Below are 13,393 nucleotides of genomic sequence, written 5' to 3'. Positions count from 1 at the left end.
CAAGTCAAGACCTTGCCCCCAATCCCATGTGCCTTAATTTTGCACGCTAATCTCTTATGCAGGACCTTATCGAAAGCCTTCTGAAAGTCCAAATACACCACATCCACTGGTTCTCCCTTATCTATTTTACCAGTTACATCCTCAAAAAATTCCAGTAGATTAGTCAAGTATGATTTACCTTTTGTAAATCCATGTTGACTTTGTCCAATCCTGTCACTGCTTTCCAAGTGCTCTGCTATTACATCTTTTATAATGGACTCTAGCATTTTCCCCACTACCGATGTCAGGCTTACCGGTCTATAATTCCCCACTTTTTCTCTACCATTTTTTTTGAATAGTGGGGTAACATTAGCTACCCTCCAATCCATGGGTACTGTTCCAGAGTCTATCGAGTTCTGGAAGATGATCAGCAATGCATCTACTATTTCTAGGGCCACTTCCTTAAGTACCCTGGGATGTAGATTATCAGGCCCTGGGGATTTATCGGCCTTCAGTCCCATCAATTTTCCTAACACCATTTCCCTACAAATGCTGATTTCTTTCAGTTCCACCCTTTCATCAGACCCTATGTTCCCCGGCATCTCTGGGAGGTTATTTGTGTCCTCCTTTGTGAATACAGAACCAAAATATGTATTTAGTTGGTCAGCCATTTCTTTGTTCCCCATTACAAATTCCCCTGATTCTGACTGCAAGGGACCTACGCTTGACTTCACCAACCTTTTTCTCTTCACATATCTATAAAAGCTTTTACAGTCAGTTTTTATGTTCCCTGCAAGCTTACTCTCATATTCTATTTTCCCTTTCTTAATTAATCCCTTTGTCCTCCTTTGTTGAATCCTAAACTGCTCCCAATCCTCAGGATTATTGCTTTTTCTGGCCAATTTATATGTCCTCTCCTTGGATCTTATGCTATCCCTAATTTCCCTTGTTAGCCACGGTTGAGTCACCTTTTTTGTTTTATTTTTATGCCAAACTGGGATGAACAAATTCTGTAGCTCATCCATTCGATTACCTTTCACAACTTTCACTTGTCGCTTTTTTCCTAATATATATTAGTAGTTTATGTTATCAGATACAGTGTAGCAAGAAAACAGAGGCCAAGAAAGTGGCTCATATCCAAATTGGGGCGTGATCCTGGTGTGGTGCACACTGTACACACCTCACTGCCAAGCACCTTAGAATACTGACCACAGCATGCATGGCACATGGGAGTGTCTCAAATACAGGTTAGGCCCTCTATTTGCATATGCAAAGGGCCTAAAACCTTTTTCAGGTACGCACCCTGGTCACCTATAAAGGAGCCTTTACCAATATGACGGGTGCCCAGCATATTGGACCCTTAGGCGCTCATTTTATATCTGTAAAACTACCGCACTGCAATCCAATCTCTAGCATCAAAAGCAAGCTGAAATGACAATTCAATAATTGACAACAAATCACAGCAGGTCTGAAAATTTTATGGCAATGACAGGGTTTCACTTATTGCTGATAGATGAGATCAATGGTCTCTGATAACTTCAGTCAGTGCCTAGCCATTGATTGGCTCCTGCTCCAGCCTATAATAACCTCACATAAGATTTCTTCCCTTGCTGGACTTGAACAATGTGAAATCTAGGATTTCAAAAATTAAAATCAGGTAGATGAGTTAAATGTGCGTGAGCACCTCGGGAGCAGTAACCATAAATTATGTTGTTTAATGTCCTAATAGAAAGGAAAAGAGATGGTACAAAAACCAAGTACACCACATAGAGCGGATTTTAGAAAGATGAGAAGTGGAACGAGAAATTGGCACACACAACTTACCCTTCCAATGGCAGCATCCAAGAATAGGATGTTTTTAAAAAGGAGATTGCAAAAATGTGGAATTAATATATCCAATACCACTTAATAAAAAACACGACTTCGTCGGTGGCATAGTGGTTAGCACTGTTGCCTCACAGCGCCAGGGACCTGGGTTCGAATCCGGCCTCAGAGCAATTGTCTGTGTGGAGTTTGCACATTCTCCCCGTGTTTGTGTGGGTTTCCTCCGGGTGCTCTGGTTTCCTCCCACAGTCCAAAGATGTGCAGGTTAGGTTGATTGGCTATGATAAATTGACCCTTAGTGTTAGGGGGATTAAATATGTGGGGTTACGGGGATAGGGTGGGATATGTGTTGGTGTCGGGGATTGGGTGGGATATGTGTCGGTGCAGGCTCGATGGGCCGAAATGGCCTCTATCTGCACTGTGAGGTTTCTGTGATTCTGTGAATAAAGAGGTAAGAAAAGTTAAAATTGAAGAGGAGGGCATATGGTGCTTATAAGTATAATAAAAATGATAAAAATAAGAGATACAAGAAAATAAGGAAAGAGTTTAAGAGAAGGATAAAGCAACAAAGAGGAAGTATGAGAAGAGAATCTTAAAAAAATTACAAAGAACAGTAAAGTATTCTACAAATATATCAGTAAAAAGAGAATTGTTAAATGTGAGACCACTTCAGCGCTGTACTGCAAGAGTGCTGCATTGTCAGAGGTGCTATCCTTTGCATGAGAAGTTAAACTAAGATGATAGCAAAATACTGCAGATGCTGGAAATCCGAAATAACAACAGAAAACGCTGGAAAAACTCAGCAGGCCAGGCAACATCCGTGGAGAGAGAAACAGAGTCAATGTTTCGGGTCGAAACCCTTCTACAGAACTGAGAGAAAAAGGCAGGAAATGAAAAGATTAAAAGGCAGTTTGGGGGCTGGGAAATGGGGGAGGGGATGAAAGAAGAGACATTAAGAGATATTCAAGGTGAGACGAGATAGTAATAGGACAGGTAAAGAAACAAACAATGGCTCTAGATGAAGTGTGGAATACGCTGGCAGTGTGAAAGACAGCTGCCATGTGGGAGAGAGAAAAAAAAAAGGAAAAGGCACAAACCAAAAGTGTGGATAAAAAATATAATAGGGGCCGAGGTTATGATCTGAAATTGTTGAACTTGATATTGAGTCTGGAAGGCTGTAAAGTGCCTAATCGGAAGATGAGGTGCTGTTCCTTGAGTTTACGCTGAGCTTCCATGGAACAATGAAAGAGGCCGCAGACGGTGAGGTCTGAGTGGGAATGGAATGGTGAATGGAAATGACAGGCGACCGGAAGCTCGGGGTCACCCTTACGGACTGAACGGAGGTGTTCCGCAAAGCGGTCACCCAATCTGCATTTGGTTTCCCCAATGTAGAGGAGACCGCATCGTGAGCAACGAATACAGTATACTAGATTGCAAGAAGTACAAGTACATCGCTGTTTCACCTGGAAGGGGTGTTTGGGGCCCTGGACAGTGGGAAGGGGGGAGGTATAAGGGCAGATGTTGCATCTCCTACACTTGCACAGGAAGGTGCTGGGCGAAGGGGAAGGGGTGCTGGGGGTGATAGAGGAGTGGACTAGGGTGTCTTGGAGGGAGCGGTCCCTACAGAATGCTGAAAGGGGAGGGGAAGATGCGTTTGGTGGTGAGATCATGTTGGAGCTGGCGGAAATGGCGGAGGATGATCCGTTGAATGTGGAGGCTGGTGGGGTGAAAGCTGAGGACAAGGGGAACCCTAACGTGGTTCTGGGAGGGAGGGGCAGGGGCGAGGGCAGAAGTGCGGGAGATAGAACGGACCCAGTCGAGGGCTGTGTCAACCATGGTAGAGGGGTATCCTCGGTTGCGGAAAAAGGAAGACATGTCGGAAGCACCGGTGTGGAAGGTGGCATCGTCAGCGCGGATGCGGCGGAGACGGAGAAACTGGGAGAATGGAATAGAGTCCTTACAGGAAGTGGGGTGGGAGGAAGTGTAGTCTAGGTAGCTGTGGGAGTCAGTGGGCTTGTAGTGAATGTTGGTCAATAACCTATCCCCAGAGATGCAGACGGAGAAGTCGAGGAAGGGAAGGGAAGAGTCGGAGATGGACCATGTGAAGGTGAGGGGAGGGTGGAAATTGGAGGCAAAGTGAATGAAATTGTCTAGTTCAGGGCGAGAGCAGGAAACGGCACCGATACAGTCATCAATGTACCGGGAAAAGAGGTGAGGGAGGGGACCCGAATAGGACTGGAACAAAGAGTGTTCCACATATCCCACGAAAAGGCAGGCATAGCTACGACCCATGTGGGTACCCATAGCAACACTTTTAATTTGGAGGAAATGAGTGGAGTCAAAGGAGAAGTTGTTCAATGTGAGAACAAGTTCAGCCAGGCGGAGGAGGGTGGTGGTGGATGGGGACTGGTTGGGCCTCTGATCAAGGAAGAAGCGGAGCGCCCTCAGGCCATCCTGGTGGGGGATGGAGGTGTAGAGGGATTGTACGTCCATGATGAAAAGGAGGCGGTTGGGACCAGGAAACTGGAAACTGTTAAAGTGGCGGAGGGCGTCAGAAGAGTTGCGGATGTAGGTGGGAAGAGACTGGACAAGGGGAGAAAAGATAGAGTCGAGATAGGAAGAGATAAGTTCCGTGGGGCAAGAACAGGGTGAAATGATGGGTCTACTAGGGCAGTCCTGTTTGTGGATCTTGGGAAGGAGGTAGAAGCGGGCTGTGCGGGGTTGGGGAACTATGAGGCTGGTGGCCGTGGGGGGACGACCTCTAGAAGAGATGAGATCAGTGACAGTCTTGGAAACGGTGGTTTGATGTTCGGTAGTGGGGTCATGGTCCAGGTGGAGGTAGGAGGAGGTGTCGTAGAGTTGGCGTTCAGCTTCCGCTAGGTAGAGGTCGGTTCGCCAAACAACAACAGCACCACCCTTGTCAGCAGGTTTAATGACAATGTTGGGGTTGGATCTGAGAGAATGGAGTGCTGCAAGTTCAGAGGGAGGTAGATTGGAGTGAGTGAGGGGAGCAGAGAAATGGAGACAGCCGATGTCGCGGCAGCAGTTAGCAATGAAAAGATCTAGAGAGGGTTAAACTAAGATCCTGCCTATTTATTCAAGGATGTTAAAGACCCATGGCATTATTTGAAGAAAAACGGCTGTTGTTCTCCCATTGTTCTGGCCAATACTCTTCCCTCAGTCATCTCATTGCCTTTTGTGGGAGCTTACTGTTACAAAATGGCTGCTGTGTTTCGCTTACATAAAAGTGACTGCTCTTCAAAGTAATTCATCACATGAAGCACTTTATGATGCCTCAAGTGACATGATAAGATGCCATATAAATGCAAGTTGTTCCTTTTTTAAAAAAATGGTTTCCTTCTCTACCTTTGCTGTTCCCTTTTCCAATATGCATGACCATTTTTATCTACATTAAAATCCATCTGCAATTCCTTCGATCATCTGCTTTAATTTTATAAACTTTGAATTTCACCACACATTATGATGCACTTGTCTACGTCTTGTGTTCTCATATTGATGATGGGGGGCTTACCCGCCCATGGAGACTCCAGCTGCCATCAGTGGAGCTTCCGTAAATGTTTTCTGTACATGTGAAATGACTGTTTCCAAATCTTCTGTGTTGGCTGCACAATATGTTCTGGGAGTCTAGAACCAGTTATACAAAGTGACACTGTAAGTAATGTGGGCGACTCCATTGCAGAAACAAATGTTAATTTTTAATTTGCAAAATCTCAGATTTAGCAGATTCAGAATTCTCAATACAATTCTAAGCTGGGAAGACAAACAGGCATTAAAAAAAATCCTCTAGTGAGAAAGATTACAATATTAAAATTAATTATTGGGATTGTCCTCCCAAATCAGGACCACTTTCCACGTTACGTTTGCCTCTTACTGAAATAACGTTTTACATTTTGTAGTTTTGGTATTACCATGGCGTGGGCATTATGCTTAGTGCTGTAATTGGGGGTTTTCAGGTTTAAATTCTAAGCCCAATGGCCTAGAAATTCAGTGGCACTGCACACATTTTACGGGTGCTGAACGAACGGCTAAACCTCCAATTTAGTGGGCAGGAAGTGCACTACCATTACGAGCCTGAACAGCGCCGCCTGCAACAATGGTGTAGGCAAAAACATAGGTGTCATGGGCCCGTACCTGAAACAAGTGAGAGGATCTTTGCATATACAAATAAGGGGTCTAGTATGCCTGTTTGAGGCCCCCTCTGCAATATTAGTTTGTCCTGGGGCAGCCAGCACTAGCTGCATTTAAGAAAATCAGGTCTACATATGGCCTACAGGCAGTCCTTAAAGGGACCACTGCAGGCTGCCACCAAAAAGGTAAGTTTGTTAAAAAACTTACCTGAATGTGGAGCCAGGAGGAGCACCCCAGGACATTGTAGCCAGGTCCTCTGGGTGATGCTACTGGCATTGACCCTCTCAGCCACCTCTGTCCAGCCCAGCTGGATAGTGGCTCTGGGGATGCTTTTTTAGATGCTGGGGAACTTCCTTGCCCAGGAAGCAGCTGAAAACCTAAGGGCAGTCATTTTAGAGATTCCCCTCCTTGCAGCAGTATAACAGTGAAATGTGAAAGCAGGGAATGAAACCTCATTTTAAGAGCTGCTTTATCACTTTAAATAGGCCTCGGGAAGCACACTGGAGATTGTGCAGAGAAAATGGGCTGGCTGCCTGTTTCCCGAGGCGACGTGATTGGGTGGGCATCCCGTCAATCATATTAAAATGAGGCCCAGAAATTAAAATCGCCCGGGCCTCACACTGGCAGCGTCACGGGAGCTTATTGCTCGCACTGCCCCCTGCCCACCCAATCCCCTCCTTGAGTTAAAATGGTTTTAGTGTCTCAAAATTATGCTTTGTAGACGCTGAATAAACTATTAGTTTTCAGGAAAATAAAACAATTTTAATTTACAAAAAGAGTACTACCCCAAAACAGATTTAGTGGCTCAAGACAAAAGCACTTTACAAGGTTTAAGTTGGATAAAGAATACAGTGTAATAGAAAATCACTGCAGCATTTTGTGATGATTGACACAGGCAGGGGGGCATAGCTTATAATTTAATTAAAAGCATTCCAGTAGCAATGAATTCTAATGGCATTCATAATAAAAAATCACAACTGAGAATTATGGTGTACTGCAAGGAGTAGTTTTGCGGAACAGTACCAGTTCTAAATGGAAACAAAATTCTCATTTTCCCTTTTCATCTTCCTATGTATTACATAGAATTATATCGAGTGTACAGCAGAGGAACTATGGCAGTGTTTATGCTCTACACGAGCCTCCTCCCACGCCTCTTTAGCTAATCCTGTTGGAATGTTGACTAAGGCTAGAACGGGATCAATGGGTTACCTTCCCCAACTGTTGACTTTCCATGTGTAAGCCCTCTGTGTCCCGGTTCTGTGCTAAGGTTTGGCTGATTATAAATTACTCACACATCAGTTCTGTGTTATGTCATCTGACATGATTCTCTGACTATATAAGCTGTGTCTTTATGCATTTCTCCACTTCACCTGAAGAAGGAGCAGCGCTCCGAAAGCTTGTGATTTCAAATAAAGCTGTTGGACTATAACCTGGTGTCGTGTGACTTCTTACATTTGTCCACCCCAGTCCAACTCCGGCATCTCCACACCATCTCAGCACAGATCAGGGATTGAACCTAGGTGTAGTTCACACCATTTCCTAACTCAGCACTCCACTTGAATTTAAAAACTGTTGACCTATTTTAGTTCTTTTTATTATCAAAGTTAAGGATCATTAAACTTTTAAACGCTAATAATTTATTTTCAAGGTTCCAAGTGGTAGTTACCAACAATACAGTGTATATTCTACAGTACGTACACTGCGCAAAGCCAAGTGTCTTGCTTTTTGATCTAAAAAACTCAGCTCATCCCTATTTCAACCATGTTTGGATTTCATAATATTGTGAAATGCACTCACTTGTTCTCTTGTAACATGGAGCTGCAAAGAAAAACTCAGTAGCCATAGTGGTTAGGTAGTTAGAGAAAAGAATGAGAGTAAAGTTCTGAAACGGTTATATGCACATATATATTTTAAGAAAGAACGTTTGGGAGGATTTTTTAAAATCGCTAACATATTCTCACGGTTTGGCTGATTATAAATTACTCACACATCAGTTCTGCATGTTATGTCATCATCTGACTTTTCAAGTGATACAGCCCTGAAACACATTTTTTATCCCAAATAGTGTATTTTTTCCATCTTCTTTTCCCCTTTATTTTTTTTTCCTGTTCTTTTTTAATCCCAGGAGATTACATGGCTGCTGGGGGTAGGAGATGTCTGGTCAAGATGCTCAAGACAAAGGGCCGTATTTTGCGACCCCTACGAGTGTGTATGAGGCGCGCACGCGGCCATAGGGGCTGCGCAAGTTCCAGGTTTAGGCATGCGCTGCACATGCGCTGAAACCCGGAACTTGCGATCTGTCAAGAATCTTCTTGACAGATCCTCCACATCCGTGGGAGATGGGCCTCTGCGGATGGAGAGTTGCGCTATTTGCCCAACTTCCGCCCGCTGAAAGGCCATGGAATTCTTACGCCTGGTAAAAACAGGCATAAGGCCTCCTTTTACCAGCAAGAGTTTAAAAAAATAGAAAAATAAAATTTTATCACTCACATATACATTAAGGTAGTTTATATTTAGCCCCGTTAAATCATATACATTATTTTTCAAAAAATAAAATTTTTGTTTAAAATATTTAATTAAATGCCATTTCAATTAATTTTATATATGCAATGGTTTTTTTTATTTCATGTGTTCATGTATTTTTTAAGTCATCCCCATTCATACTTATGACAGTTCTGTATGTACGGAACTCCCATAAGTATGAATGGGGATTCCCTTCTTTCATTGGTTGGGCCAGCCCACATGATCCCAGGGGCGCTTGCGAACCGCCTGTGTCCCTGTGATACGTGGGCTTCTATGCATTTCTACCAGGAGAGGCCCAGGATCGCAAGCCTTCGTATCTACTGGACCACCAGGTAAATGCGTAGATTTTTTGATGATCGGAGGCATCAGCCCACGGGAATCCTCCGATCACAAATTCAGGCCCATTATGAATGTGGAACAGGCTTGATGGATCAGCTGGTCTTTTCCTCCAATATCTCTATGTTTGTACTCTGGCATAAAATGCACTGTAGAACTCTTTATATTTGCAATATAAAAATTATTGTTGGACTTTCTGAAGGACAACATGTGTACTGTGTGTGTGGGGAGGGGGGGGGAAGAGTGTAAAAACTATTTCCCCACAATTTTAGCACAAGCAGAGGATGATTTTGCACCATTTGTATTTGAATTTCCAACGTGCACTCCTGCCAGAGGCTCCTTGCTAGTACCATGAAGCAGGAATATTACCCCTAATTTGAGTATCCCCCCAATAAACGTTAGTTGTGCAGATATAAACAGTTCCACAGTATTTAGGGATTAAAAAAAATCTTACCAACAGTCTCTCTCCAGAAACTCCTCTGTTGTTGAAAACAACACACCTAAAAAAAATCCAAAAACATTTGAGAATGTTCCACCAATATTTGATTTCAACTTCTAAAAATACTAGAACATCTCCCAGGACATTGCTTATGTAGAGTCAGCAGTTACATTGATGCAAGGAAGGGCTGCGGGGGATGTGGAAGTGTCAAAGGGCGTGGATGTCCTGTGAAAGTATTTGGAATGAGATTTCTAAGAGATCTTCCCAGAGACAGTGAATTAAGTCTTTTTTGATGGGCTCCTGGAAACTAAATAGTTTGTACTTGCTGACTTCATTGGTGAGAGCTCAGCTAGTAGATTGCAAACACCATTTTTGCTTTCAATTGCCTCAGAAAAAAGTTGAAAAGTTAATGGGCGGAACTTTCAATTTTGGTGGGGGCTTCAATGGAAAGAAAAATTGGGTGGGGTGTATAATGGGAGGCCGATCCGCTACCACCCATTCTACACCTCTGGCAAAGTTGAAAGTTCTGCGCAGTGTTTGACCTTGTTTCTGATGCTACGTTCAAAAAAAAATTTCAAATGATCTCAACTACTTCTAATAAAGGTTTCCATCTGCAGTGATTTTCTATCGAGAGTATAGGAGGTGTAGGGTTCACAAACAGCTCTGCGAATGGCCAGTCATGCTGTGAATCATTAAAAAAATTGGTCTGGGAACCTGCATGACTCAAGGCTCAGGATTCTCGCATAGGCACAGGACACCGATGGAAAACATTGTTTCAAGCATTTTGAACAAAGAAGGGGTTTATTTCCTTACCTTTTCAGAGGAGAAGCCATTTGCACCAGTTTTCCACCATAAGATTATATATTTTTTTAGATTACTTACTTTTCACTGGCAGGTGTGGGGACTGCTGAAGAACACTGTGTGGGGCGGGCCCGAGGCCTGCATTGCTCATCGCTGACTAATTTTGAACAGTGGTCCTTTAACAGCTATTAGGCCCCTAATTTACATATTAAAGGAGCCTAGCCTATTTTAGGCATCTGGCTGGATATTGCCAATGAGGAGCTTTTGGAGGCAGGACTCCCACATTTTGAGTTTCAGTCCTGCCTCCAACAACTTCTGGCCAGCCCACGCTATTTTCCCTTGATTGACCTTGTTAAGCCCGCCCAGCGGGTTTAGCAGGCCAATTAAGGGAAAGCCGGTTACAGAGAACATCAACGTATGATGTTTCATCTGTCAAACATTTTTGACAGATGAATTGTCATCGTTTGACAGCTCTGTGAAGCTGTCAAACACTGACATTCTCTGTAGTTTGATGAGTTCTTGAATTCAAGACCTCATCAAACCTCTTTCTTTTGCAGAAATTAGATGGTTGTTGCATTGGAGAATGCAACGGCCATCTGTCATCTCTACCACGGAGGTGCGAGACTCTCCACATACCCACCGACTAAAGCCTGCAGGAAGAAACAAAGGTAAGTAAACTTATTCTAACACTTTCGAATTACCTCAGATACTCACCTCTCCACACTTGCACCCATCACTCACCTCCACAGCACACTTTTGCACCCCGCAGACCCAGTGCTCGCCTCGGTGACCATGGCAGGTTTCGGAGCCTTCGGGAAGCCCGTAATTGTGAGGGCAAAATGGGGATAATCCTCTTATAAGAACATAAGAAATAGGAGCAGGAGTAGGCCAATTGGCCTCTCGAGCCTGCTCCGCCATTCAATAAGATCATGGCTGATCTGATCCTAACTGCCAATCTACTATCACAGAACCATCTCCTGAATCTAACAGAATTAGACACACGAAATAGGAGCAGGATCAGGCTACATGGCCCCTGGGCCCGCTCCGCTACCCACAGGGCCATGACCGATCCGAACCTAGACTCCTGTCCAAATTCCTGCCCGCTCCCCATAACCCTTAATTCCCTTTACTTCTAGGAAACTGTCTATTTCTGTTTTAAATTTATGTAATGATGTAGCTTCTACAGCTTTTTGGGGCAGCATATTCCATGGACCTACCACCCTCTGAGTGAAGTAGTTCCTCCTCATCTCAGTTTTGAAAGAGCAGCCCCTTATTCTAAGACTATGCCCCCTAGTTCTAGTTTCACCCACCATCGGAAACATCCTCCCCGCATCCACCCGATCCAACCCCTTCACAATCTTATATGTTTCAATAAGATCGCCTCTCATTCTTCTGAACTCCAATGAGTAGAGTCCCAATCTACTCAACCTCTCCTCATATGTCCATCCCCTCATCCCCGGGATTAACCGAGTGAACCTTCTTTGTACTGACTCGAGAGCAAGTATGTCCTTTCTTAAGTATGGACACCAAAACTGTACGCAGTATTCCAGGTGCGGTCTCACCAATACCTTGTACAACTGAAGCAATACCTCCCTATTTTTATATTCTATCCCCCTAGCAATGAAAGCCAACATTCCATTGGCCTTCTTAATCACTTGCTGCACCTGCATACTAACCTTTTGAGTTTCGTGCACCAGGACCCCCAGATCCCTTTGTACTTCAGTACTTTCCAGTTTCTTGCCATTAAGATAATAACTTGCTCTACGATTTTTCCTGCCAAAGTGCATAACCTCACACTTTCCAGTATTGTATTCCATCTGCCAAATCTCTGCCCACTTACTTATCCCCTTGCAGGTTTTTTATGTCCTCCTCACTCACTACTTTCCCTCCCATCTTAGTATCATCTGCAAACTTTGATATGTTACACTCGGTCCCCTCCTCCAAATCATTAATATAGATTGTAAAGAGTTGGGGACCCAGCACTGACCCCTGCGGAACACCACTAGTTACTGATTGCCAGTCTGAGAATGAACCATTTATCCCAACTCTCTGCCTTCTGTTAGATAGCCAATCCTCTATCCATGCCAGAATATTACCCCCAATCCCGTGATTTTATCTTAAGCAATAATCTTTTGTGTGGCACCTTGTCAAATGCCTTTTGGAAGTCTAAATACACTACGTCCACTGGTTCCCCTTTATCCACCCTATATGTTACTTCCTCAAAGAACTCCAGCAAATTTGTCAAACATGACTTCCCCTTCATAAAACCATGCTGACTTTGTCCTATTAAATTATGATTATCCAAATGTCCTGTTACTGTCTCCTTAATAATTGACTCCAATATTTTACCTACCACAGATGTTAGGCTAACCGGTCTATAGTTTCCAGCCTTCTGTCTACTGCCCTTTTTAAATAAGAGCGTTACATTAGCAGTTTTCCAGTCTGCCGGGACCTTTGCTGAGTCCAGGGAGTTTTGGAAAATTATTACCAATGCATCCACAATCCCTACTGCCACTTCCCTCAAGACCCTAGGATGTAAGCCATCAGGTCCAGGTGATTTATCCGCCTTGAGTCCCATTATTTTACCGAGTACCACTTCCTTAGTGATTTTGATCGTGTTTAGCTCCTCCCCCCCCCCATAGCCCCCTGTTTGTCCAGTGTTGGGATGTTCTTAGTGTCTTCTACTGTAAAGACTGATACAAAATATTCACTCAGTGTTTTTGCCATCTCCATATTTCCCACCATTAATTTCCCGGTCTCATCCTCTAAGGGATCAACATTTACTTTAGCCACCCTTTTTCTTTTTATATAACTATAAAAACTCTTACTATCTGTTTTTATATTTTTTGCTAATTTACTTTCATAATCTATCTTCCCTTTCTTAATGAATCTTTTTGTTATTTTTTGCTGTCTTTTAAAGTTTTCCCAATCCTCTATCCTCCCACTAGATTTGGCTACCTTATATGCCCTTGTTTTTAGTCGAATACTATCCTTAATTCCTTTACTTAGCCACGGATGGCTGTCTTTTCTTTTACACCCTTTTCTTCTCAGTGGAATATATATTTTTTGGAAGTTGTAAAATAACTCCTTAAATGTACACCACTGATCATGTATCGTCTTACCCTTTAATCTATTTTCCCAATCCACTCTACTCAATTCCGCTCTCATACCTTCATAGTCTCCTTTATTCAAGCTTAGCACGCTTGTTTGAGATCCAACCTTCTCACCCTCTAATTGAATATGGAATTCAACCATGTTATGGTCACTCATTCCAAGGGGATCCTTTACTAGGACATTTTTAATTAATCCTGTCTCGTTACACAGGACCAGATCTAAGGTTGC

General features: G+C 43.4%; 1 protein-coding gene across 1 annotated transcript in view; it reads right to left on the bottom strand.

Moving 5' to 3' along the window:
- Positions 1–13,393, bottom strand: part of abhd3 (abhydrolase domain containing 3, phospholipase) — a 144,084-nt gene that overhangs the window by 44,600 nt on the left and 86,091 nt on the right. The window contains exons 4-5 of the mRNA XM_085992808.1: positions 9,266–9,311; positions 5,336–5,448 (exon numbers count right to left, since the gene is read on the bottom strand). Of these exons, the coding sequence (XP_085848934.1) occupies positions 5,336–5,448; positions 9,266–9,311 (159 nt within the window). The remainder of the gene's footprint in view (positions 1–5,335; positions 5,449–9,265; positions 9,312–13,393) is intronic.

Source organism: Somniosus microcephalus, chromosome 7 (assembly GCF_052327205.1).
Source record: "Somniosus microcephalus isolate GS21.2 chromosome 7, FLI_Smic_1.0, whole genome shotgun sequence".
Taxonomy (NCBI): domain Eukaryota; kingdom Metazoa; phylum Chordata; class Chondrichthyes; order Squaliformes; family Somniosidae; genus Somniosus; species Somniosus microcephalus.
This window is presented reverse-complemented; position numbering and strand designations above follow the sequence as displayed.